This window comes from Gopherus evgoodei, chromosome 11, assembly GCF_007399415.2.
Source record: "Gopherus evgoodei ecotype Sinaloan lineage chromosome 11, rGopEvg1_v1.p, whole genome shotgun sequence".
NCBI classification, from domain to species: Eukaryota; Metazoa; Chordata; order Testudines; family Testudinidae; genus Gopherus; species Gopherus evgoodei.
The window spans coordinates 10,232,512-10,260,457 of NC_044332.1; the positions used below are offsets into that span (position 1 = coordinate 10,232,512).

At 52.3% G+C, this 27,946-nt stretch overlaps 1 protein-coding gene and 2 pseudogenes across 1 annotated transcript; all 3 read right to left on the reverse strand.

The window, feature by feature from the left end:
- On the reverse strand, positions 1-17,102 carry LOC115659827 (antigen-presenting glycoprotein CD1d-like; the record flags this gene model as incomplete). The annotated part of the gene is made up of 5 exons (XM_030580517.1): positions 1-50; positions 112-408; positions 741-1,022; positions 2,426-2,704; positions 16,787-17,102. Coding segments are annotated over 5 exons (1,224 nt in total), but the record flags the coding sequence as incomplete, so codon positions are not given.
- LOC115660093 lies at positions 10,300-10,472 on the reverse strand (annotated as a pseudogene).
- Positions 17,001-27,946, reverse strand: part of LOC115659459 — a 19,461-nt pseudogene continuing 8,515 nt past the window's right edge.

Genomic DNA, 27,946 nt, shown 5'->3' on the forward strand with positions numbered 1-27,946 from the left:
CTACACCTGCTCTGCCTCCCTCTCCCCACTCTCACTGCCCGGACCCTGCCCTGCTTGAGAAAAGCGCCCAGAGACTATGACCACCCTCCCCCCCCGGGGACATACACCTACCCCAGGGGAGCAGCAGGCTCTGGCCCCCTAGACTGCTGTGCTGCACCCGGCAGGCGTAGCTGTGCCCGTCACCTGGCCCCACAGCCAGGGAGCTGCGCAGCTGGTAGGTCAGGTCCGCGTTGGGCAGGATCCCGCTGGAGTTCAACCTCCAGCCCGCTGCCACCTCCTCCCCGTCCTGCAGCCAGGCCACACGGACAGGACGGGGGTAGAAACTGGTGACCCGGCAAACCAGCAGTACCACTGCTGGGGTCCCGGATGGGGAAGGTGCTCGGGCAAACACCACAGCGACCGGCTTCTCTGAGACAGGAGGAGAGAGACGGGGCGGGGGAGAGGGGACGATTCAGCCTGAGCCTCAGGGACTCACTAGCCAAGTCCAGCTCCACTTCCCGGGGTCAGGCGTTGGCAGCACTGCCCTGCTCAGACCTCAATTCTGCCCCCTTCAGTTACCATTCCTGAAGGAATCCCCCTTCACTTCCTGTCTTAAACTGCGGTGCAGGGTGGCGATGAAATCGCTACTGCGCTGTAGCCCAGGTGGAGCTGCATTTGTACACAACACAAGGGTCCCTGTTTAAAAAACCATCCCAGAAGTGGCTGCATCTCAGTGAGCGGGGAGTGGCATCCAGCCTCACCTTGTCTCTCCAGAGACTCTTTCCCGTACTGGACAAAGCTCTTGAGTTCATTGATACACATTGTTCTCAGGAGAAACTGAGCCACGGCAGCCGCGCTCTTATCCTGGTTTAAAAGGTCTCGGATGCTGAGGGCCAGCTTATCCCCGCGCTGAGCAACCCAGGTGCCCTCATCCACGCTGAAGCTGATGAAATCCTCCCCGTTCACCGCGGCATCACAGAACTGCCGTGAGGTGCCATTGGGGTGGAGCTCGCAGCCGATGGAGGCCTGAAGGACAAAGGGGTCTGGAATAGGAATGGCAGGACAATGAGGACAGGCCATTGGGAGGTCACTAGGGGGACAGGGGTAGGGGCAAAAATAGAGAGACGGGGGAATAAAGACATTATGTCAGGTGGAATGAGGATGTTAGGCCACAACATGGCGGCAGGCTTGTGGGGTGGCCCTGGGCAGGCTTGTGGGGAGTTAAGGGCACATTGCAGTTTCTGTTTAGAGCTGATGTTTTCAAACTGCTCTGAGGTCCACACATATGGTCAAATTGGCTCAAAAATCACTGCACTATATCAGGGCCTGAGGCAGACTTTGTGGTGCAAATTTGGGGTCCCTTGGTCATGGGTTTTGTGAGATACAGACCCCCACCCAAATCACCTGTCTTTTAAATGTTAATTTTTTTTAAAGTGATTTGTGATGCTCTAGGGAAAATTATGGCCCCAATCCTCAATAAACGTACATCCCTGAGCTCCTCTGAGCTCAGCTCTGCACCGGTAGCAAGGACGAATCTGGCTTCCCAGCGCTACAAAAGTCCCTGGGCCTCAGTTCTGTCTGTGGTGCGTATGCCCGGCAGTGACACGCACCTGAGCCCACAGACAGTTCACACCTCTGCCAGTGATTGTTTCCCTAGCAGTGCCTCAGGGCATGACACACCGATCTCACACTCACTCAGCCAGAGAGGCAGAAACCTCTGAGCCCCAGGAGCATCCGTCTGAGCCCTGTCGCTGTGAGGTTCCTGTGGGCATGAGCTGTGATTGCAGGGCTGGCTGTCACTCTGTCGTGAAACGCACCGGCCCAGGCAGATTGCCCCGAAACTTGCTCTGCCCCAGCAATGTGCAGGGGACACTTTGTGGTGCAAATCTGGGGGCAGGTGAGTAAGGGGTTCCTGAGAGAAAGTCTCGCCCAAGGACCTGCTTTTAATGCTCCAGCACCTGACACCCAGCGCAGACACTGGGCTGAGAAGAGGTGTGCTGGGTCTGTCCCGTCCCACTGAGCAGAGATGGCTGTGAGGGTGGGGAGCGGGATTCGCTTAGCTCTGCATTTCCTGCCTTTCCAATTCTTGTGTTGAAGGTGTCAGTTTTCAATGTTCAGGCTGGCCAGGTTCCAGTGGCATGAACAGGGGCCTTTGGTAGGGCACATGGCTGTGAAAAACCATGCGCTTATGCTCAGGGGATGGGACATGGAGCTTATCTCCTCTGGGGGTGCAGGCTGCAACCTGGCCACAGAGCTGGGGGACTGGCTCAGCAGGGTGGAGAATGGGTAACGGGGCCATTCCCTTCTAGGGCACACAGACTCCATTCAGCCTAAGGGCCAGGAACTGGCTGTCTTGCCCCCGATCCACCCTGTCAGGACACAGTTACTGCAGTGAGTGTGTCAGTTCTCAGCTCCGTGTTGGGTGTGGGGACCGCTCCATACTCACAGTGCTCGTCTTCATCCTTAACCACTTTGTTCATAAGAAGGATGAATTTGGACACATAGTTATGGAGCACTGTCTCCAAGCCCTGCCACTGCTTTGGAGTGAGGCCCTGGTGGGCCCAGGGCTGCAGGAAGCGGATCTTGCAGGTGCTGCAATCCATGGAGTGGGTCCCCAGGTCCCCGAGCAAGGCCATCCCCTCCATGTTTGTAGAATTGGCATTGTGGTAGATGGTGGTTTTGAGCAGCCGGAGGGTGAGAGTCCCTGGGGGGACAGAAGGGGAGGCTGGAAGGGAGAGGAAACAAGGGGAGGACAAACCAGGTGAGGAGAGAGATTAAGAAGTCTCACGCTTGTTAATGCTCCCCAGCTCCAGGGTTTTCCTGCTGAACCGTAACCTGCTGCCCACTCCTCTTGCACGCCAGCAAGGGTCACTAGTGCTAGATAAGTTCACAGAGGATAGATCCATCAATGGCTATTGGCCAGGATGGGCAGGGATGGTGCCCCTAACCTCTGTCTGGCAGAAGCTGGGAATTGGGCGACAGGGGATGGCTCACTGGATGATTCCTGTCTGTTCATTCCCTCTGGGGCACCTGGCACTGGCCACTGTCGGCCAACAGGACACGGGGCAAGATGGAGCTTTGGTCTGACCCAGTCCGGCTGTTTTTATGTTCTTATGTGGTGCTGCCCCACCCTGGCCCTGGCATTATATCATGCACAACCCCCCCCCCAGTAGCGAAAAGGCAGAGAGGGGTCTCCACTTACCGGCCAGGGACCCCCATGCCCAGGGGAGGAGCAGCAGCAGGAGCAGCATCCTGGCAGGGGGAGCGGGATCCAGGCTCTGGCAGGTCTCAGTGCAGTGAGACGAGGGGCCCAGCCCACGGGCTGTCGGTTCCTCCCCAGGCCACAAGCCTCGCAACCAACTTCTCTCTTTGTCTGTCTCTGCTCAGCTCTGTGCCTGCAGCTGCCAGCCCCAGCCAATCTGGGCAGAGGGAGTTGGGGAGCAGCAGCAGTGCGGGAGGGGGATCCCCAGTGGCAAGGTCAGAACTAGGGTCAGATCTGCGCCTAGGCAAACTGGACCAGTCTGCAGGGCTCGCATTTGTGGCCAGTGTCCTGCTCCTCACTCTGCCCGGGAGCTCCACCCCCAGCAGCACCCATTGCCCTGGCACTGCAGCCAAGCCTGGCTGAGCATGGAGGGGTGTTTCGGGGGGATGGAGAGGGAGTCCGCCCCCACTCCCGCTGCAGTAACAGGCCTGCCCTGTGGGGCTGGGCCTGGCTGCCCCCAAGTGATGGGGGAGATCGGGGTGAAGAGACAGAGAGGAAGGGACGGCAGAACCCTCCCCATCTGCCCTCCCCCCCGTGGGCTCTCCCTCTACCTGCCTCCCCCTCTCTCCCCAACATACCTCCCTGCCGACCCCTCCCTCTCCCAAGAGACCCTCCCACCCCTCCATAAGTACCTCCCCTTGCAATAGCCCCTCCCCTCGCTGCTCCTCCATTCCAAGGCCCCCACCTGCCGCTCCCTCTCCCAATAACCCCTTCCCCTCCCCTCACTCATTAGCCCCTCCCTCCCTGACCTCTCTCCCATTAGCCCCTCCCACTCTCTGCCCCGCCCTCACCTCATTAGCCCCTCCCACTCTGTGACCACCACCCCCATACTGTGTCGCTATGTGTTAGCACCATTTGTTGCTGGGTGGTGTCAACTGAGGCAGCAGGAGGGAGTGAGGAAAAAGGGTCGGAAATGGGTGGGGAGGCAGCATGAGGTGCCAACAGCTGGCTTGTAATTGTAGGGTTGCTGGGGGTCCCTGTGCCCACCAGCGTGTGCCGTCCCTGGGCTATTCCCAGTGACAGGCACCGACACCCGTCACTGGTTAACACCAGGGCTGTGCAGATTGCGGTTTCTCTCATTTCCTCGTGTGGTTTCAGGTTGGCACTGACAGTTAACTGCCAGCCACGCAGGGAAACACCATTAACCCCTGTCCCAGAGAGAAGCAAATGGGGAGGTGACATGACCTGCCTGAGGTCACACAGTGAGAGTGCAGCAGAGCCGGACAGAACCCAGGTGTCCTGACTCCTGTGTGGCGCTGCAACTGCTGTCCTGGCCTCGCTCTGCTCTGGAGACTCCGGCACCCGGTCATCTCATGCCCCTGCTGTACAAATGCCACCCTTCTGCCAGGGGAGTCGGCAGCAACCAGGGCCGGGTTCAGCATCCAGGGGTTCCTCAGAACAATCCAGCACAGAACCCCCTTGAGTCCCAGCCGCAAACTGGGAAAACTAACCCCCACCCCCAGTGCCTCTCAGAGCCAACGCTTCCCCTCCCGGAGTCGTGTACAGCAAAGAAAAGGGGAAAGGAGCCCGGCATTGTTGTGGGGAAACACCATCACCGCTAGTCATACGTGTGTGACCGTGAGCACCACTGCGCCATTTGCTCTGCCCCCATTGGCCATACGACCTTCGCCTCCTCTGCTGCCACCTGTTTCTATTGCCACATCCTGAGCCCCCCCTGCTCAGCCCAGCTCTCCGAGACGAGACGTCAGCAGTGAGCGGCTGGGTCTCACTGCTAGGGCAGGCTGAGCAGTCCCTTCCAACTGTCTCACGACAGGTGTTGGCTTAGCACTGAGAGTGGGGATCAGTGATTTAAGCTGACAAGTCTCATCCGTGCTGTCTTTCAGTGCTAGAGAGCAGAAGGGGCAAATGGTGTGTGGAACTCTTACACAGAAACCTCCCGCCCCAGGGAGACACCCCTCTCCCGCCCTTTGCCCCTCCCCGGGGATCTGGCACGCCCGCTGCCCGCAGAGCGAGGGCCGTGCCGGGGCAGACATGCCAACGCTTGCCAGTTCATCGCCAGAGGTGCGATTTCTAAGTAAAATTCAGCCTGACTTGTGGGCTGGGGCTAGAACTCTCAAATGTCACCGAGTTACGGTTTCAGCTGAGTTCTCTGCCCGGGACGTTGCTGTGGGGGCTGAGGAGAGGGTCCCGCTGTCAGCCCCGGGCAGGCTGCTCTCCTGCCAGCCTGGGAAGTGGGAGAGAGGGGACCCCCGGGCAGGCCCCAGGCCTGGGGAGGGTGAAGAGCCCTAAGGAGCAGAGCTGAGGCTGGGAGGGGTAAATTGGGGCCTGCAGGGGGGCTTTGTTACCCGCACACAATTCTCTGTTCGTCGCACACTCAGGGGCACCCACCTTTCCCCTGGTCCATGGCTCAAGGCGTAACGCTCTTCATTTAGGCACCCTCCCCCTCCCCATGCCGGGGGCTCAGGGTAACCTCGCACTGCGGGTTTGTGGGGTCTTTTACGAGGGAAAGAGCCTTACACAGCAATATCCCACTTAACCTCTCCTTATTAACAGTTATTACCCAAAACAATGCAGAGACTAAACCCAAAATGCTGCGACTCCCACTCCCAGAAAGGCAGATAATTTGTCCCTGCTGGACGGTCAGGATGAGATCAGCTGGGGAGCTCTGGCAGCTCTGATCTGGGGCTGCTTCCTGGAGTTGGTGCCCAAGAACTTCCTTTTGGCCCCCACTTTAGAGAGTAAAACTTGAGTCTTGCTGAGCTGGACTGTGACCAGTCCTTGTACTAAAACGTTCCTAACCAATCCTAACCTAGTGTAACACATTCTCTAACCAATCCTACCCCCCCACCTCACAAAATGAACCATCGCAGACAGAAACCATCAAAGAACCAGGTTTCAGAGTGTAGCTGTGTTAATCTGTATCCGCAAAAAGAACAGGAGCACTTGTGGCACCTTGGAGGCTAACACATTTATCTGAGCATAAGCTTCCATGGGCTACAGGCCACTTCATGGGATGCATGCAGTGGAAAGTACAGTAGGAAGATATATATATACACAGAGAACATGAAACCATGTCCCTGTTACCGAAATATCGGGTCTGCCTAGCTGAGAGCCAATTAACAGCCTGACGCGGATAAGGAAAAATGCTTTATTCTGCAGAAAAAGGAGAGCCTGTACCTTGGTACAAAAGACTCTGTCTTACACAAATTTCACAAACCTTTTATACACATTCAGACAAAGACCCTTGCGTGTTATTACTTGATTGGTAAGTGTAAAATCTCATGCTCCCATTATCTGGGTAGTACTGACTGTTTGGAGCAGGATTTTCCTGCTTTGGGAGGCAGAGGAAAAGAGATAGTGTAAAAATTCAGGCTACTGTGTCCATGAGCAGTACTCACCCCCCCGACCCCCACTGGCCGCTTGTAATCTATTAACAGGGGTCAGCCAGCTTTCACATCCCCCTGCTTATTTCTCCCCCTCCCCCTACAGTTCCTCAATCTTGTCAATTGCTGGAAATGGGCCATTTTCATTACTACTACACACAGTATTTTTCTCTACTGCTGATAATAGCTCTCCTTAACTGATCACTCTCCTTATAGTGTGTACGGTAACACCCATTGTTTAATGTTCTCTGTGTATACATACATCTTCCTACTGTATTTTCCACTGCATGCATCCCATGAAGTGGGCTGTAGCCCACGAAAGCTTATGCTCAAATAAATTTGTTAGTCTCCAAGGTTCCACAAGTACTCCTGTTCTTTTGTTCTTTTTAATCAAAGAACCAGACAGCAATCACAGAGAAAACAATAGGGAAGTGGGGAACATAAAGAAAATCATAAAGAAATGGGGATTTTACAACCACAACTGTTGATAAGTGACTGCCCACCAGACAGGCTGCATCAAACTAAATTTTCTTTAACCAGCTTAAGCTCTGTTCCTTTATCTGGTGAGGATGGGCACTATTAGGATAGGAGCCCCCTTAACAGCCCGATATTACCTTGTTTTCATGTACTTTACAGGGAATGTGAGGATGTGACTTTTTGCTCCTTAGCTCATGGCTGCTGCTCTCCTAATCTTGCTGCAGAGAAAGGCCTCGGGCTTCACAATGTGGCTAGAGGAAAAGCCCTAATCCTTACAGCCAAAGTGAGGAGGTGAGGACTGATGGGGCGGCAGAGGCTGGATTGAGGGTGTGAGTAGATGGTGTGAGTGCTGGGAGGGTGAACTGAGGGTGGTGGTGTGGAGGGGCTGAACTGATGGGGTGGTGATGATGGGGGCTGAGGGACTGAACTGAGGGGAGGTAAAATGAGAGCGGTTGGGGGGACAGGATGAATGGCTGGGCAGGAGAGGGGCAGATGTGGGGCGGAGAGCTCCTGCAGCAGGGGCCAAACTCCCCTTACCCCGTACATGTGGGAGAGTGGACAATGTTAATCTTCATGTGTGAACGCCCGTGCAAAGAGCCAGGGAAGTTCAGAAATCTGAAAGACCTAAAATCCCAGTATAATCTTTTTTCATAAAAGCTCCCGATTTTGGGGGGATCCGATGCACGCTTTTTGATCTCATGAAGTTGGCAATACTGATCAGCTGCGCCACTTGTGGGCTCCAGCCCACCAGGCGGCACTCGCCAGGGTGGGATTGAGTTCAGAAGCCCGGCAGGGAGCGAGGCGGGAGGCATCAGCACCTGGCAGTGGGGCTAGCAGAGAACAAGGTGGAGTCAAAGTTCAGCTCCAGCCCCTCCCGTTCTCGTCATTTCATTTCAGGGGAGATTCTGGTGCTTTTAGGAAGAGCTTTGTACGGATGGTCAGTGGGTGAATGAGAGGTTATGGCTCACTCGGAAAATAATCAGAGTGTGTGTGTGTGGGTGTGTGCGTGTGTGCGCGCGCCACCCGTCGTACGTAACAGAATTGCAGGCATCATGCACTCAGCATTTTGACCTGCAAGTTATTACATACTTTTTATGCATATAGGCAAAAAGAGAAGCAATTCAGAGAGTGCAATAAATTAGTCTCAGAGTTCAGAGGTGGGATTGCTGTTGCGTTTCGCATTTGAGTTTGGTCTCCATTAAGATGACCAGATGTCCCAGTTTTATAGAGACAGTCCTGATTTTGGTGGCTTTTTCTTATATAGGCACCTATTACCCCCCACCCCGTCCCATTTTTTTACACTTGCTGTCTGGTCACCCTAGTCTCCATATTTGTAATAGGGAAAGTGTGTTTGTTTCACAATTAGAGAGAAATTGGCTGATTTACAGACACCCCCAGCTGTGCGTGCAACTCCCTGACGTTCCAGGAGTGTGTGGGACTAGAGAGGAGACCTGGAGGGGAGGCCAGGAGGGCACCACTGTAGCTCCAAATCTGAATGGTCTGGGTCAGATTTCTGGGAAGTGAGGAGCTGAGAATAGCCCCACACTTCCTGGCCGTGGACAGAGAGATGGGCAGGAAGTGCCTCGGTCACTAGAGAACTTGATTCATGCCAGAAGGGGAAGCTAAAGCAAATTGTGGTGAATCAAAATTCTAGTGAAATCCTCTAGTGCGATTTCATCACGGCCCCACTGGGCGTCATTTCCTGGTACCACAGCGCTGTCCCGGAGCCATTCACCTTTCTTATTCCTCAGGTAGACGAGCAATCCTAGGGCCGTGAAGACCAACCTCAAGACAGAGCCCCCGACCCCAGTGACGGGAGAGTCAGCCTGTGCCTCTGTGAAAACAAGAGCATGGGTGGTTTGGGCTAAGCCCAGCCTCTCCTTCCCTTTGTCACATCTCTGCTTTCTGCCCCTAGGGATGGAGACAGGTCTCGGAGACATGCCCATATCTCCCGAGGGCTCCATGGAGCGAGGGGTGCCCCTGAGGCCTCAGGGAATGTGCCAGGTGCAGAGTCTCTTACACTAAGAAGAGGGGGCGCTGCAGGCTGATGTGCTTCACCTGGCAGGCATAGACATCTCAGTGCCGGGAGTTCATCTCCATCATCACCAGGTTCTGGAAGGGCCAGTCTCTGTCTGCACCTTCCCATTCTTGGACTGCTTGATTTCAGTCCCCGAAGAGTAAAACCCTGTCATGGACCAACCAGCATCTTGGGGTGGGGCTGGGATCCTGATTTCAGGGGGGAAACTTTCACCTTGGGCTGAACTGAGAGGGAGGGGGGAGAGCTGGAGTGGGATTAGGAGAACGGGTTCCAGCTCCAAAGTAACAGCCTTCCTTGGAAGGGGATGTCGAGCATGGGAGTCTCTGCTCTGCAGCACTTAGCTCTGGGGGCCTCTCTCTCTCTCCTGAGTTAATGCACATAACTGAAAACCCAGCACAGTGTAGGACCCTGAAGCATCAGAGATTGGCCATTGACCCAGTTGCTCAATATATGATCTTTGTTGGATGCTGGCCTGGTGTGTCTTGCTCACGTGCTCAGGGCCAAACTGACCGATAGCCATTTTGTGGGGTCAGGAAGGGATTTTACTGTAGGGATCTTGGGTCGCTTGCTCGAATCCTCTGGATGTATCTCCCAAATCAATTCCCTGCCATTGCAGGGGCCTCAGGATCTGGTGCACCCCAGTCCCTCCTACTCTCTGCCTGTGGCCGACAAGAGGATAGTCTATAGATGGTCTCATCCTGATGACTGGGCTCTTTGCAGGGGTCACTGGGAGGTGGGCAGTGGCGTGGGACATGCAGGCGATCAGATCAGATGATCAGGTGGTTTCTTGTGGCCTGAAACTCTACCCATCTGACTCAAATCTTTCTCCTCTTCTGCTCCTAGTCTGGGGAAACCACTGACAGACTGTTCCCTACACTAAAACAATGATATTTTCTCAAGGAGGGAGAGTCAGAAACGTTCTCTCAGGGGCACACAGATGAACAGCTGAGCCAAACCACACACTTTTGGAAAGTGCACGAAGAAGAGCAATGTGAACACCAACAGACAAACAAATAAGTAAAGAGACACTTAAGTGATCTACAACCGACAGTAACACAAAATTAAAAACAACAGCAGCCCTCCACTCAACACTCACAAATAACCAAGCTGACATAGAGACAAAACATGGGAACATCACAATCCAGATATTGACCCCACCATTGTTTTCTCTTTCTTTGAACCAGAAGATTGTCCCAGCTGGGAGAGGTACTACTCCTGGAAGCGCTGCAATGTCAGGCTGATGCGTGCAATGAGCAGAGCAAGCCCCTACTCCAACTCCCTTTCTCAAAAACCCTAGTGAACACACAGCTCTCCAGTGGAGAACAGATCAGACACCACACAGATTAGAACAGATATTAGCTTAGGAAATAATGTTTGTATTTCACGGTCCAAGAGACACAGACACAGTTTTCATCTTGGGGCCAAAAGAACAAACATGTCAAGACACTTGACCATAGCCTTTAATAGACCAAGAAATGGAGATAATTTTTGTACTTCACGGTCCAAGCCAAGAAGCAATGCTTCTTTACTGCAACACTACGCAACCCTCCTGCTCCCACCGCTTTCTACACCACCAGGAGCAGCTCGCAGACAGACACCAGGCAGCATTAACAAGACTTTGAGAACTATGGAACGAAGTGGCAGTCACTGTCCTGAAGTCACTCCCATACAATCCTTCAAAGCAAGAACGCTCCACACAGGATTCTGCTGGCAGACAGAGAATTCCCTCCGCCTGCCTTGTTTAATTCATGTGGGCGGCTTCCCTGGCTCCTGGCAGACACTGCTAATGGGCCTAAACCCGCCTACTGACATAACATCACCTGTCAGCGCCAGCGCTTACAGCAACAGGTCAAAGAGACTGTGCCAGCGCTGGGCCAGCGCCCTGATGCGCCTTTGTGCCCGGGCACAGCTACTGGACCGGTGCAGCAGGCATGCGGCAGGCACTTGCAGCTTCATTCAGCACAAGTCCAGCGCCCTGTCTAGCCCCTGCCCAGGTGCCTGCCCTGAGCTGATCCCCAGTTTTTGCACTCAGCTCAGGGAAAAAGGACTGGAGAGCTGTGCTGTGCAGGGAACCCATGCCTAGGGGAGTTTTCTGGTGGCAGAGTGGGTGCAGGGTGACGGGGGCCCCCAGTGCCTGAACTGTGGCCCCGCTGCCCCACACCACCCCTCCCCATCCCTCTCTGTGTCCCTGCCATTTCCTCCTCCAGGAAGTGCAGACCCTGCCTCCTCCTTCGCCCCACACCCTGCCCCATGAGCAGGTTTGGGGCTGGAGCCTGGCAGTGGGGGTGGCTGCTGTTCTGGCTGGTGCCATGGTGCGAGTGGCGGGGGCGCCAGGGCAGGCGGGGTTGGGGGCCCATCACTTGTAGCTGTCATAAGGGCCAGTGATGGGAAGGGGGCAGAGAGGAGCGTGCAGGGACACGTGTATTAATTAATTAATTCCCCACTTCAGCCATGGGATGTGGATCTACATCAGCCTTTGTAAACCTGAGCACATTTGCCAAACACTTCAGCAAACTCCCTGGTAAAGAGAAACAGTAAAGCCAGTTTACAACACAGAGATTATAAGTGAGAGGCAGAAAGTCCGAGTTAGTTATCAAAAGAAAAGAAAACGTAACCCGGCAGTCTAAACTCTCAGCCCTGTCAGACTGGCCAACACCTCGCTGGAGCACTTGTTTCTCGGCCCACGGGATACTGCAGTTCATGGGACATGGGTCCACCCTTGAGACCCAGGCCGGTCCCCTCTGCGGAGTCGGCAGTCTCCTGAGCACCCTTCTTGCTGGCAGCGTAGGTGGGGGGAGGAGAAGAGGGGGTCACTGTGTCTCTTTCATACCCTCAGTCCATGTGCTGGGGGAGCACGAGCCCAAGCAGGCCTGGGGGGCATTGCTGAGTCCCCAGGCAAGGCTGAGCAATTCCCTAGCGACCGCTCAGGGACACCCCCTCCCCCACTGGGGCGCACGCCTGCCCTCCTGCATTGCCCTCATCCCTGCACCCACACCGACCCTCACCCCTCGTCCCCACCCCACCCCTTCCCCCTCATCCCTGCACCCACACCAACCCTCTCCCCTCGTCCCCACCCCACCCCTTCCCCCTCATCCCTGCACCCACACCAACCCTCTCCCCTCATCCCCGCCACCACAGCACCCTTTCTCCCCTCATCCCTGCACCCACACCAACCCTCTCCGCTCATCCCCACCCCACCCCTTCCCCCTCATCCCGGCAAACACACCGACCTTCTCCCCTCGTCCCCGCCACCACAGCACCCTTTCTCCCCCATCCCTGCACCCACACCAACCCTCTCCCCTCATCCCTGCACTCACACCAACCCTCTCCCCTTGTCCCCACCCCACCCCTTCCCCCTCATCCCTGCACCCACACCGACCTTCTCCCCTCATCCCCGCCACCACAGCACCCTTTCTCCCCTCATCCCTGCACCCACACCAACCCTCTCCGCTCATCCCCACCCCACCCCTTCCCCCTCATCCCTGCAAACACACCGACCTTCTCCCCTCGTCCCCGCCACCACAGCACCCTTTCTCCCCCATCCCTGCACCCACACCAACCCTCTCCCCTCGTCCCCACCCCACCCCTTCCCCCTCATCCCTGCACCCACACCGACCCTCATCCCTCATCCCCACCCCACCCCTTCCTCCTCATCCCTGCACCCACACCGTCCCTCAACCCTCGTCCCCACCCCACTCCTTCCCCCTCATCCCTGCACCCACACCGACCCTCACCCCTCATCCCCACCCCTTCCCCCTCATCCCTGCACCCACACCGACCCTCACCCCTCATCCCCACCCCACCCCTTCCCCCTCATCCCTGCACCCACACCGACCCTCACCCCTCATCCCCACCCCACTCCTTCCCCCTCATCCCTGCACCCACACCGACCCTCACCCCTCATCCCCACCCCATCCCTTCCCTCATCCCTGCACCCACACCGACCCTCACCCCTCGTCCCCACCCCACCCCTTCCCCCTCATCCCTGCACCCACACCGACCCTCACCCCTCATCCCCACCCCACCCCTTCCCCCTCATCCCCGCCCCCATACCACCCCTTTCCCTGAGACACCACCCCCTCACTGACCCTTTCCCCAAATCCGCACCCTCGCCCCACCCCTTCTCCCCAAAGCTCAACCCTAGAACCACCACTTACGCCAAGCACCTACCCCGGGGCTGCCTCTTCCCCCTTGTCCCTGCCCTCCTCTCTCAGGCCTTGCACCAGCACAGCCCTAGGGGCCTGTGCGGCAGGGAGTAGGGTGAGGAGCTCTCCCCTCGCACTGCTGACCCCCGTGTGCCACCACAATGCTGGGGTCACCGTGCTCCATGTAGCTGCTTTCCCCTGACACTTGGAAATCCTAGTGTGACTGTCACAGCTGGGGGCTGCACTGCTGGGGGAAGTGCTGAGGGACCCCATGCCATGAGGGGTCCCTACCACGAAGGGGTAAAAGATCAGTCCCTGAGTGGCTCCTGGTAGCTGATCCTCTTTGCCATTCAGATAAATGCAGGCAGAAGCCAGCAGCCTTGAATCCTTCCCAGGTGCCTTTGTGAGAGCCACTCGCATTACCCCTCCCCCCCACACCATCCCTGCTCTGCTCCAATCGATGCCAGCCGTTTTACCCGGTCCGGAGCCCCTAGCCCCATAGCCATGATGTCTCAAGCTGCTAGAGACTCACCAAAGATCTGTCCCCTTGGGCTGCCCCCGCCCACTCTGCTGGGCTTGGAAGGGGGACACCTGTCCAGGGAGAGGGCTGCTACCCCATGAGGCTGGGAATGGGGGTTGCCCCTCATCGGGGACTGGGGCAGAAGGGGAGAGGGCTGCTACTGCAGGGGGTCAGATGTGGGGGATTGGAGAATAGCCCCACATCAGGGAGGCAGAAAGGCCCACAGGGCTGATCCAAAGCCCATTGTCATGATGGGGGAGGTTTTGTTTGACTCCAGTGGGTGTTGGATTGGACCCCGAGCCCAGCATCTCTTGGCCAGAGTCTGCTGTCAGTAGCTCCAGGTAAAGCCCCTCCAGCCATTACCCAGAAGGCTTCAGGACAGAACCAGCTATTCCAGGTCAATGGGTCCTGTGGGGTGTGGCTGGGCCGATGGCTCGTGGTGGGGTAGCCCCAGCACTAGATCCCAGCTGAAGACCCCATTGTAATTCCAGACTACGATGCGTAAACACTGTCAAATTCAAAGGCAGAAAGCAAACGATCCCCAAATACCTGTCTTGGGTATTTCCATTGACAAAGGTCAGATAGGAACTAGCTTGTTTCCAATACCAGGACTTGGACCAGGCTTGTGTCAAGGGCAGAGTATGAACATAGTCGGTAACTCGTAGTTGGGAACACACAACACAACTGAAGTTAGCGTAAAGGTATTCGCAAGTTTAGAACACATCAATAATGACTGAAGTGTGAGTTTGAAGTGAGAAGATCGCTTGTCTCAGTCACATCCACCGTGTAGTGTCACAAAGAAGAGAGATCTTAGGATGCTTCAGGTAATTCTCACTCACACATGGAAAGACAGCACCCCTGGAAGCGTGAGTGCAAGATACAGGCGGAGCAGAACAGGGATTGACAAAGCTGCTAGTTTTCAGTAACACTTCAGTTTAGAACTTGAGCTGATCCAAGAGAACCAAACCAAATGATGAATTCCCATAAAGCTAGGATAACACAATAAGCACAGCTGAGATTTAGTTATGGCCTCAGCAAGCCAAAATTAGAAGGTTGCTCTTTTAAGCCATAACCAGAGAACTTAGTAAGCCAAACGAAGTGAGCCCAGTGCTGCACGCCCAAGATGTGGACAACAAATCTGGCAGTTACAAGTAGTTTAAAGAGGCCCCAAATCTATTCTAGTGACATGTTATGTTTAAGTCAGTTATAGTCTTACGGGAATCTCGAAGGTTCTAGTTCTTTGAAGCCCAGAAATTCCCAGTGGAATTTTAGCAGCAAGCCTTGACTTGCTAAACCTTTCCTGCAATTTCTCACCCTTTCTTCTGCTGTTCAGTCTACAGCCTTCTTCTCTGCCGTAGCACTGCGGACCTTAGAGAAAGTGGGAAGGACTCAAAGTCGTACCCATTATAGGTGGAACCCCCTAATCAGCAGGCTATCGAGTCAGAGAAGTGGAAGAGCCCTGTTCAAATCCTCATTAGGTGGAGGGGGAACTGGGCTAAAGTGAAGAGGCATCTCCTGCCTTCCTCCCCCCCGCTCAGCTGTTGTGTGAGGTGTCAGGGAACCTCTGAACATGCCTGCAGCAGAAGAGCATGGAACTTTCCTGGTTCATGAATCACAAGCTGAGGTGGGCGCCCGTGTCCATGGGAGGATTGGAACTGAGAAGATTCCTCATCCATCGGCATCTTTCCCTGGCGAGCTTTGAATCCCGTTCTGAGTTACCTATCCAAGGTTGCTTTAACCAAGCAAAGTTGTACTGATTTATTTATTTATTTGCAAGGGTGTGGGTTTATTAAGGAGTTGTGGCCTGCAGTTTTTTGTTTTAATTCAACAGAGTCTCTTTCTCTGGGATTTTTTGGTTCAGATTTTTTGGCTGCCGTTTGACCATGCCCCTCCTCCTGCTGACAGTGACTGACCAATGCCACCGTCCACTTTCCTCTAGCCCCTCCCTTGATTCTGCCTGGCAGGCAAAGGGCTGTGATGAGCTTAGGGTCATGACTGGCCAGCCTGCAACCCCCAGGCCCTCACATGTATTTTTCCCAGGCAGTTTCCATTCCACTCCGCCCAGAGGCCCTGCCACGGCTCCACCCTACACTGGAAACCCCACCCTTGTCCTGCCTCTCCAAGTCCCAACTCTGCCCCTCCCCTGAGGCGCCCCGCCCACCTGTCCCTCCCCCCAACTTCCCCTCTCTCCCAAGCGTCTCTTGCCAGCCGAACAGCTGATCGGTGGCCAGCCCAGGGCTAGAACCACTGTGGCTGGGAGTGCTGAACACCCCGTTTTTTTCCAGGGGTGCTTGAGCCCCAGAGCATCCACGGAGCTGGTTGCTAACCTTTTATTATTAAAGATCATGAATTTAACTGAGTGATTCGCTGCAGCTATTTAAAGAGCAAAGGCTTTTTCTCTGTTCCAGATTCGGTAACGGTTCAGAGTGGACTTAAGTACAGGTTACATTTCAGGTAGAGTCAGACAAGCAGCTCCAGGAAGAAAAACTATCTGTAAACTCAGGTTTGAGAGAGGGGCACTAAAGTATGGGGGGATGTGTCTTGTCCCAAGGCATGGAAGAGACAGTTTCATTTGTCAATGATGTGGCTCCTCTAAGCAAACAACATGTGCACCCCATTGGGAATATTAGTCCTATGGGTGTGACTCAGGTGTATGTGAGGGGTGATGCATGGGGATGGGCATAGAGGGTGCCTAGGAAAGTGTGGGGGGGCTGCATCTCTGCTGAGGGTTGCAGGGTGTTAGTATGTAACACACAAATCTCATCACAAAGTGGGAATCTTATCACAGCCTCTTCATCTACACAGCTCTGCTCCAGGAGAATGATTTCATGCTCAGTTTTACTAATACTTGCAGGTCCCTCTTACATGGCTACTCTGGCCTGGCCCTCTGAGATTTGTGGGTTTCAACAAAGGTGTTATTCCCTTGGCCCGTTCCTAGCCAGGCCATTCCTGTGTGGAGTCCGCAATGGGTAATGAGGATTGAGCTTGCACTGAAGCCTCTCCCACATCCAGCTTACTTACAGCGTCTCTTTGTGTGAGGTCGCTGATGCTGAACAAGGGCTGATTTCTGACTGAAGCTGTTCCCGCAGTCGGGGCAGTTATAGGGTCTCTCTCCTGTGTGGATTCTCTGATGCTGAATAAGGTTGGGGCTTTGATTAAAGCTTTTCCTGCACTCGTTGCATCTGTAGGGTCTCTCCTCAAGGTGGGTTCTCCGGTGACTGCAAAGGGCTGAGCTGCTACAGAAACTTCCCTCAGTCAAGACCAGGGGTCTCAAACACGCAGCCTGCAGGCAGCCTGCAAAGTTATTTTCTGCGACATGGTGAGCCGGGAACTGTTTTTAACCCCAGAGCAGTCCAGCCAGCCCCAACGCTCCAGCACAGGCGAGCCAGCCTGATGCCAGGGAAGGAACCTCTGGTAAATGTGCAGTTTGCATTGCTATTGCAGGGACACATCTTCTCAATTACTATTCTTTATTTGTGTTACAAGTGATAGTGAAATAACTGCTCTACCTGGTTATCCACTTTTCATTCCCTGGCACACCCACAGTTTGTTTATGCACACAGTGATGTCCCATGAATCCTCCAGAGATCTAAAGGAAACTTTCCTGGAGGTAATCTGTAATCCTCTGCCGAAGGTTTCTGGGGAAGGCTGCCTTATTTCTTCTGCCACAGTAGAACAATTTCCCACCACTCAGCAATTATTTGGTAGGCATCACTGCAGGCAGGGGCAGCAAGCTGGAAAACATGGCCTCTCCAAGCTCAGCCCAGACTGGGAAGAGCACATGGGAGTGGCATTCCAAATGTAAGAAAAAAGCAACATTTGATCTTTGCTGGCACGGAGTCGAGCATTGAGCCAATTCTGCTTCCCCATTGTATCTGCAACAGCCAGATCCTTATCTGTCATTAACACCTGGCAAACCTGTGGAAGTGAGAGTCAAGGGAGGACGTGCATGCTGGCCTTTTAACTGCATCCCACCAGAGGGCCAAGGCATCAAGCATGGAGGGCAGTTTCCTTTCAGCAAGCTCGCTCGTGGACAAAGGACAGGACATGCAGGAAAGGACATTGGACATGAGGCAAAGGCAAAGAGCTCCACTCCTCCTCTGGCTGTATCATCAGCCAGCTGCCATGACATATGGAGCAGCCTCATTTGAATGAATGCCAGGATAGCGCAGCTCAGCGGTGTTTTCTCCCTGCTGCCTGAGAGCAGTTTGAAAATTGTGCTGATTTGCAATAACAAAAACCAGCAAAAAAACCAATCAACCAACCAACCAAACAAAAAAAAGCCAGCAGAGATGAGTTAGGGGATGTTGGGTGAGGAATTATGGGCATTTGATTGTTTGACCCCATGCCCCAGAATTCCAAGAGGGAACTCATGGTGCACTAGGAGGAAATAAATCACACTCTTCCTCCCCATCCCTTCTCCTCAACCCCCACAACCTTTTTCCTCTTTGATTTTGATTTCCTTAATTTTTACTTATTTATTTATATATGTGCCATAAAAACCAGTGTGCTGGGAATACACAGGAGTCCAAACAACGTGTAAACATCTTGATCTTTTCACTTTTCTGACGTGCAGTATTTTTAAACTTGTTCGAAATGTTGGCACCTAGAATTCCTTCAGTTTGTTATAGGAAAAAAAGATTGAAAATATTTAATAAATTAAAAAAAATGCTGTGACTTATTTAAGATACACAATGCTGTGTATTTGTGCTAGAGAAGGCAGGGTCCCAAAAATGTGGCTTGTGTTGGGAGCAGAAGGTGGGGAGGTTTGCGATGGTCCTTAGTTCCTGGGGGAGCTCATTCCACAGTCTCGGACTGTCCCCTGAGAAAGTTGTTCCATGCACACACAAGCTTTACCCGTATTGTAGAAAGTTCCATTGTGCAAAAGGAGCAAATATGTTGACCGTGGCTTTCATCCCGGCGCTGTAGATGGCGTTCTGTTTATCCAGGGCCCTGGTCACGGAGATAAGGACTGAGATCTTGAACTTGCTTTAATGTTCTATGGCCTGATGCGCATGGTAGAAGATCTGCTGCAGTGTTCTGCAGGAGCTGGAATTTCCTAAGCGCTGATGAGTTCATGCCCAGGTATATCACCTTGTTGTAGTCCAGCCATGTAGTGACAAAGGTGTGACTGAAGGAGGCCAGGTCTTCATCCACTAGGATGGGATGGTGTCTCCTTGCAAACCAGAGAAACTGTTACCTGTGGATGTTGGGGATCTTAGTGTCAGCAAGGAACCCAAGAACACCCCTAAATTAGAGAATGAATCAACCAGTTGTGAGTAATTAACTTAAATGTAGGAACTGAACAGAGGCATCCAGAGCTTCTTGAGCAGCAATAATCAAATCCAGTCACAAGGTGGATATCTTACCTCAGCCTCTTGCTCTGCGCAGCTCTAGTCCAGGAAGGCGATTTCATTCTCTGCTTTAGTAACGAGGGCACATCCTCATCACATCACCACTCCCGCCTGGCCTGACGTCTGGGGTTCCTGGGAATTGGCAGAGGTGCTAGTCACTTGGTCCATCCGGAGACATGGACAGTTCTAGCATTTCTCTTCCGTGTGGATTCTCTGATGCCTAATAAAGGCTGAGTTGTCCCTGAAGCTTCTCCCACACCCAGAGCATTTGTAGGGCTTCTCGCCTGTGTGGATCCTCTGGTGCGTAGTGAGGGTTGAGCTGCGACTGAAGCTTTTCCCACAGTCTAGGCAATCGTAGGGTTTCTCTCCTGTGTGGATTCTCTGATGCACAATAAGATTTGAGTGCTGCTCAAAGCTTTTCTCGCACTCAAGGCATTTGTAGGGCTTTTCTTCCGTGTGTTTTTTCTGATGCTTAGTGAGGTCTGATCTGTCACTGAAGCTTTTTCCACACTCAGGGCACATATAAGGTCTCTCCCCTGTGTGGATTTTCTGGTGTATAATAAGGTCAGATCTCCGACCAAAGCTTTTCCCACATTTGGGGCAACTGAAGGGCTTCTCTCCGGTGTGGATTCTCTGATGTTTAGTGAGGTCTGATCAGAAACAGTAGCTTTTCCCACAATCGGGGCACTTGCAGGGCTTCTCTCCAGTGTGTTTTCTCTGGTGCATAGTGAGTTCTGATCTGTCACTGAATTTTTTCCCACACTCATTGCATTTATAGGGCTTCTCTCCTGTGTGGATTCTCTGGTGTATAACCAGTTGTGATTGCCGAACAAAGCTTTTCCCACACTCGGAACACTTATAGGGTCGCTCGCCAGTGTGGATTCTCTGATGGTGAAAGAGGGTTGAGCTGTCAAAGAAGCGTTTCCCACAGTCGGGACAACTAAAGGGTCTCTCTCCTGTGTGCATTCTCTGATGTTCAGTAAGGCAGGAGCTCTGAGCAAAGCTTTCTCCACAGTTGGGGCATTTACAGGGCTTCTCTCCTGTGTGGATTCTGTAATGTTTAATAAGGTTTGTATGCTGCCTGAAGCTTTTCTCACAGTCAGGGCAACTGTAAAGTTTTTCTCCCGTGTGAATTCTCTGGTGAGTGATATGGGATGATCGCCAGCGGAAGCTTTTCCCACAGTCATCACACGTGTAGGGTCTCTCTCCTGTGTGCATCCTCTGGTGAGTAACGAGGGCTGAGTGGTGACTGAAGCTTATCCCACAATCACTGCATTTGTAGGGTCTCTCCCCTGTGTGGGTTCTCTGGTGTTTAGTGAGGGCTGAGCTGTCCCTGAAGCTTTTCCCGCAGTCATTGCATTTATAGGGCTTCTCGCCAGCATGGATTCTTTGGTGAGCATTAAGGACTGATCTCCAGTGGAAGCTTTTCCCACAGACACTGCACTTGTAGGGTCTGTCTCCAGCGGGATCCGAGGCTGAACGATTTCTTTGATTTTCCTAACCCCTTTGCTCTTGACAGTGGATTTACTCCAAGCCTCTGCTAACTGGATTCCCTGCTGTCTCTCTGGCCTGTGCCGCCTCTCACGGTTTTCTCCCTCCTCAGGGCTCAGGGAGACGTCCCCTTCAGATGTTCTCAATACTGTCCCATGTGGTTCCACTGGCTCAGGGCCTTCCTGCTGAGGCTTCTCCTCCTCGTTCTCACTCATGGTCCCATCACCTGCTGAGACAGAGAGAGAATCCAGACAGGAGTCAGTCCCTGTGCCGGGGGAAAGGGTAAGCAACATACAAACTCTAGTAACGATTCCCCATCAAAACCCCTTCCCCACTGGAAAGAAAGGATGGGATTGATTCGGCCTTCACATCCCATCGAGAGAGTCAGGGAAAAAGCGAGCGACTGCCAGGTGACTGGGAAACCATGACTGACATCTCCTGTGAGGATGTGTCACCTGCTGGGGCAATCCTGGCCTGGGTGTGTCATAAACAGATAGCTAAGGGTTAACATCTCTTTCACCTGGAAAGAAGTAATCTGAACACCTGACCAGAGGACCAATCAGAAAACAGGATTTTTTCAACTCTGGGTGGAGGGAGTTTTGTGTCTGTGTTCTTTTTCTTCTGCCTGATGCTCTCTCAGCTATGAGGAGTAATTTCTATTTCCTGCTCTCTAATCTTCTGTTTCCAAGTTGTGAGTACAGAGATCATGTATTTACATGTCTATAGTTGCTGGAGTGCTTTGATTTGTATTCTTTTTGAATAAGGCTGTTTATTCAATATTCTTTTAAGCAATTGTCCCTGTATTTGTCACCTTAATACAGAGAGACCATTTGTATGTATTTTTCTTTCTTTTTTATATAAAGCTTTCTTTTTAAGATCTGTTGGAGTTTTCTTTACTGGGAAACTTCAGGGAAATTGAGTCTGTACTCACCAGGGAATTGGTGGGAGGAAGAAGTCAGAGGGAGGTCTGTGTGCGTTGGATTTGTTCGCCTGACTTTGCATTCCCTCTGGGTGAAGAGGAAAGTGCTTGTGTTTCCAGGACTGGAATTACAGAGGGTGGATTCCCTCTGCTTAGATTCACGAAGGTTGCTTCTGTGTATCTCTCCAGGAGCACCTGGAGGGGGGAAGGGAAAAAGGATTATTTCCCTTTGTTGTGAGACTCAAGGGATTTGGGTCTTGGGGTCCCCAGGGAAGGTTTTTCAGGGGGACCAGAGTGCCCCAAAACACTCTAATCTTTTGGGTGGTGGCAGCAAGTACCAGGTCCAAGCTGGTAACTAAGCTTGGAGGTTTTCATGCTAACCCCCATATTCTGGACGCTAAGGTCCAAATCTGGGACTAAGGTTTGACAGGGTGAGACAAGGCAGAAGAAACCAGAATAACTGCTGGGGAGATAACTCCACCAGAGAGGTCCTTTGGGGCCATCTGCCTGTCCCAAGTCAGGATAAAGGAGGGTTGGGCGTGGGGCTAGCAACTCCACCTCGTAAAAAATCAACCTGCTACAGAAACGCCAACAATAGAGACAACAGAGACTTTTACCCTGGAAAAAAGAAGGGTCTTCAACTGGAAGATGCATGACGCTGGGTGGTAAAAGCCGTGAGGAAGCCACTAAGCTGATTACCCTTCTTGCAACCAGGAGGATTACCATAGGCACATGGAACGTGAGGACCATGTACGAGTCAGGAAAGACGGCGCAGGTTGCAGCAGAGATGAGGAGCAACAACCTGACCCTATTAGGCATTAGTGAGACAAGATGGACGCAAGCGGGGCAGAGACGACTGTTGAAAGGAGAGCTGTTGCTGTATTCAGGACATGAAGAGAGCGACGCACCCCACACACAGGGAGTAGGCTTCATGTTGTCCAAGCAGGCACAGAGAGCACTGATTGGTTGGGAGGCACATGGTCCCATAATCATCACAGCATCCTTCAGAACTAAAATGAAGAGGATTGAGATGAATGTTGTTCAGTGCTATGCTCCAATTAATGACAGCGAAGAGGAGGACAAAGATTATTTTTACAACAGACTCCAGAAAATATTAGAGATTCTCCCAGACAAAGACATCACCATCCTTATGGGAGACTTTAATGCCAAAATTGGACCTGACAACACAGGATACGAACAAGTCATGGGGACCTACGCTCTGGGAGAGATGAGTGAGAATGGAGAGAGATTTGTGGATCTGTGTGCACTTAACAACCTGGTCATAGGAGGTAGCATCTTTCCTCACAAGCGGATCCATAGGAGTACCTAGGTATCACCAGCAGGCATGACAGAAAATCAGATCGATCATGTCTGCATTAGCAAGAAGTTCAGAAGATCCTTGCAGGACGTTAGAGTTAGAAGAGGAGCAGACGCGGCGTCCGACCATCACTTAGTGGTGGCCAGATTGAAGCTGAAGCTGAAAAAGAACTGGATGGATACGTCAGACAGAAGAGTGAAGTACATAGTCAGCCTTCTGAAGGACCATAAGACCAAGGAAGATTTTGGACTGATGCTGAAGAATAAGTTTTCAGTATTACAGGATCAGTCTGAGGAAGAGGAAGACAGTGTACTAAACAGATGGCAGAAAGTGAGAGACACACTTAGGTCAGTATGCCAGGAAGTGCTTGGAATTAAGAAACACCAGCAGAAAGAGTGGATCACAGCAGAGACCTTGATCAAGATAGAAAACAGAAAGAAGAAAAAGGCAGCAGTCAATAACAGCAGGACTAGAGCAGCAAAGGCCAAAGCTCAAAAAGAGTATGCTGAAGCCCACAGAGCAGTGAAAAGGAATATCAGGAAGGACAAGAGAGAGTATGTGGATGAACTGGCAGCAGAAGCGGAGCAGGCAGCATACAGCGGTAATATGAAACAGCTGTATGATACTACCAAGCGACTGTCTGGAAAATTCAGCAAGCCAGAACGTCCCATTAAAGACAAGCAGGAAAAGTCTATAACAGGAATAGAACAACAGATGAACAGATGGGCGGAGCACTTTGAGGAACTCCTGAACAGACCAGCACCACCAAATCCACCAGATATCAACCCAGCCAACGAGGACCTCCCAATTAATTGCGATAAACCAACCAGAGATGAGATCAGAAAAGCCATCACCATGATGAAGAATAGGAAGGCAGCTGGACCTGATGACACCCCAGCAGAGGCCCTGAAAGCAGACCTGGATGCTTCAGTGGAAATGCTGTACCCCCTCTTTGAGAAGATATGGGAAGAAGAAGTGATTCCGGTAGACTGGAAAGAGGGATACCTCATCAAAATCCCCAAGAAAGGAGATCTTAGCAACTGTGCCAATTATAGAGGAATCACACTCCTGTCGGTGCCAGGGAAGGTCTTCAACCAAGTCCTCTTAGAGAGAATGAAGGATGCCATCGATCCACAGCTACGAGATGAACAGGCAGGTTTCCGGCAGAATAGATCATGCACGGACCAGATAGCAACGCTTCGCATCATAGTCGAGCAGTCTATGGAGTGGAACTCCTCGTTGTATCCTCGATAGCGTGGATTGAGAGACCCTCTGGAAGCTCCGTCGGCACTACGGCATCCCAGCAAAGGTGGTCAACCTGATCAAGAACTCATATGACGGTATACACTGTAGAGTGATCCATGGAGGGCAGCTTACTAACAGTTTCCAGGTGCAAACGAGTCAGGCAAGGATGCTTGTTGTCACCACTTCTCTTTCTCCTGGTCATCAATTGGATTATGAAGACATCCACCTACGAGCGTAGGAACGGAATCCAGTGGACGTTGTGGACCCAGCTTGATGACCTGGACTTTGCTGACGACCTTGCGCTCCTTTCGCACAGTAAAGAGCAGATGCAAGAGAAGATCAACGTAGTGGCAGCCACGTCATCACAGGTTGCCTCAATATTCACAAGGACAAGACCAAGATCCTTAGGATTAACTCCGCCAGCAATGACCCAGTCACACTGAATGGAAGCCCCCTGGAAGAAGTGCAGTCCTTCACCTACCTAGGTAGCATCATCGACCAGCAGGGTTGCACAGAAGCAGACATCAAAGTAAGGATTGGTAAGGCAAGAGCAGCCTTCTTACAGCTCAAGAACATCTGGAGCTCCAGAGAGCTGTCTTTGGCAATAAAAATTCGACTATTCAACTCCAATGTGAAATCAGTCCTACTGTATGGAGCTGAAACCTGGAGGACAACCAAAATAACCATCAGGAAGATCCAGACCTTCATTAATAGCTGCCTCAGAAGGATTCTCCGATCCGCTGGCCAGACACCATCAGTAACATCCACCTATTGGAGAGGACCTGTCAACTCCCAGCAGAGGAAGAAATCAGAAGGAGAAGGTGGGGTTGGATAGGACATACACTACGTAAGCAGCCAACTAACATCACCAGACAGGCACTGTGGTGGAAACCCCAAGGCAAGCGGAAAAGAGGCCGTCCAAGAAACACCTGGCGATGCGACCTTCAGGCTGATAGCAAAAAAATGGGCTATACCTGGAACCAGCTAGAGCGAATGGCCCAGGATAGAGGACTCTGGAGATCTGTGGTTGGTGGCCCATACCCCGATTGGGGTGACGGGCATGAGTGAGTGAGTGAGTGAGTGTTGGGGAGATAAATAAATGCATAGATCAATCAGGGATAAATCCCCTCCAAACCTTCCCCAGAGCAGGGAGAAGAAGAGAGTGATTCTGCCTCCCCATCTCCTCCCTATGTGGATGAGAGGAGGTGTTTCTCCGGTCAGACATCTTTGGAGAAAACCCGTTAAGGAAGCCTGCCATGAGAATAGAAAAGCAGGGCCAGTTTCGCTAAACAACGCTAAACGATCTGGGACCCACGGCTCCTCCTCTTGTTCCAGCTGGGATATCACATCAGGTTTGGAAATTGGAAATCCTGCTGGGAGGCAAGAAGACAAATGTTGATCTTGTCCATTAGGGTCAGAGCTGTTAATATTCCAGACCCAGGGTCTGAGCAGCCCACCCAGAGAGGCGCTGACTTCTTCCCAATTCCACCCCACAGAGACTGGGCTATAAATGGTACAAGATCCCACTCTGCCTAGGGAATTGCCCTGATTTACTCCCCTGGGGAGCTGAGCAGAGCTGCTACCCTCTCCAGGTACTTAGTTTGCATCTAAGCCTTTGTCACTGCCAATGAACTCCTTTCTCCATCCCCCTCCCTCATAGCCCTCCAAAACACAAGTCAGAGCTGGAAGCTGTTACTTATGAGTGTGAGCAATTTGGAGTGAGGACTATCCCTATTTCTCCATGCAGCACCCAGCTCAACGGGGCTGTGATCCTTTACTGAGGCATCTGGGTGCTTCCTCCGTACAAGTGGTGAAGAAATAAGCAGAGGAAATGCCAACCAAGGCCTGGAAATAAGATCATTAAACACCTGTTCCAGCACAGAGAGGGAAGAGCCTAGTTCCGTGGGATCACAATGGACTAGAGCTAGGGGATGAAGGGTCAATCGGCTCTTCTCCATCACCCAGGAGACCCACTCTGTCCCAACGGAGGGGCAGACACTATAGGCCTGGTGCTGGGTCTCCTCACTCTCCAGCCTGCTCCACAAACCACAGACCCAGAGAGGGAAACTCTGCGGGAGGAACAATTATTCTCCAACTTCCACTCCCCCAGGCTCCAACGTGGGAGGGAGACGCCCCCTACCCAACAAATCTCACCAATCCCATCTGAGTGATCTTCAAGATGCCCCCCTGCACAAAGCTTGAGTCCCGCTGACGTTACTGGGGGTTAAGTCCACGCTTCGGCTCTTCACTGAAGGGGGATGCTTGTTGTGACTGGGACCCGAGCCCAAGGGAAAAACTAATTGAGTATCTGGGTAACTACAGACCTGAAGACGTAGAATCAGACATGCGAAGGCCCAAAGGACCATTATGGTTGTTTAGCCTGACCTCCTGCATCACACAGACCAGAGAAAATCAACCAGCTATTCCTACATCAAGCACATCAAAAACTCCCCTCCCCTAACAGGCACAGGTGGGTCTTGGAGGACGGTCTGATCACTCCAGTGAAATACAGCATGTTCCTGAATCAACCCTACAGCTAACTGAATGCTCACGTGCAAAGACCAGATGCTCATAGCCCTGCAGATGTTTGGCCAGTAGCCTGCCTTGCACAGAGACGTACGACTGCAGTGCAGACAGGGATCAGCGTGACCACATGTTTAGAAGTGGTAGCCTAGATGGAAATGACAATGGTGTTGACTTTGATGAACCAGGGTTTTCAGTCCCATATGTCAAGGCTAACGTCCCTAGGATTACCAGTGATCAGTGTTTTTTCTATGTAAGTAATGCCTCCCTGTGTTAAAGTATAATTTAAAAAAGTTGATTTTTAAACATTTTCTCTATTAGGTAACTACACGATTGTTCTAGGTTTGTCATGTTTGGTACCATTGTGTCCATGGGAAAAAAGGCTTTTGAATGATACCCAACTCAACTCTTTCCCTATGACACTGTATTATCAAGATTTCCACTAACTGGAGGAACCTGAAAGTGGGAGACATGAGGGACAGTCAGTTCCCCCTTCCAAGCTGCAGAGAGCAACACCATGGAAATTACAGTTCTGTAGATTTTTATGAACCAAATGACATGTCCCTTACCTTTCTATCACGAACTTGCCCATGAAATACGATTGTACTACATTATGCTTCCAAACCACGTTTGCTAGATTGAAAAGCCCTCTTCTCTTCCCCTTGTAGGTAATTTTAGGCGGTTATCAAGTCACCACTCTACCGTCTCTTTGTTTACGTGAACAGAGCGATCTTATTAAGCCTTGCACTATAAACCATCCTCGGGATTTCTAAAGGTTGGAGAGTAAAATGCCCTACATCAAAGTGTGTGGCACCCAACATGGGGGAATTCGAAACCTCATCTTGTAGTAGCTTAGGTGTAAGGGACACAATCATAGAAATGCAGGGTTGGAAGGGACTTCCAGGATATGTCTACACTGCTGCATTGTAAACACAGGGCTGCAGCACCTGTAAACCTGGCTTACAAGTACCGGACGTGGGTCTCGATGCCATGCTAACACGTCCGTACTGCACTCTGAAGCCTTCTCACTTGGATCTACACCTTGAGCTGCACCCATGCTGCAAAATGACAGGGCTTTGCCCCACCTCCGTAGCAGGGTCCCAGGCTGTGGGTCCTGAGAGCTTGCTGACTCACGTCAGAGTGAGGTGTGTGTGCAGGGTAGGGGGCTTTGAGCTCAACCATGAGTCAGAGGCCTGGCTTAGTGCAGTCTACCCTTAGAGATCAACAAGCCCTTCCCCCTGGGCAAAATTAAGTTAATTTAAACCATCCCTGCCAGGAGTTTTTCCAGCCTCTTCTTACAATCCTCCAATGACGAGGATTCCACAACTTCG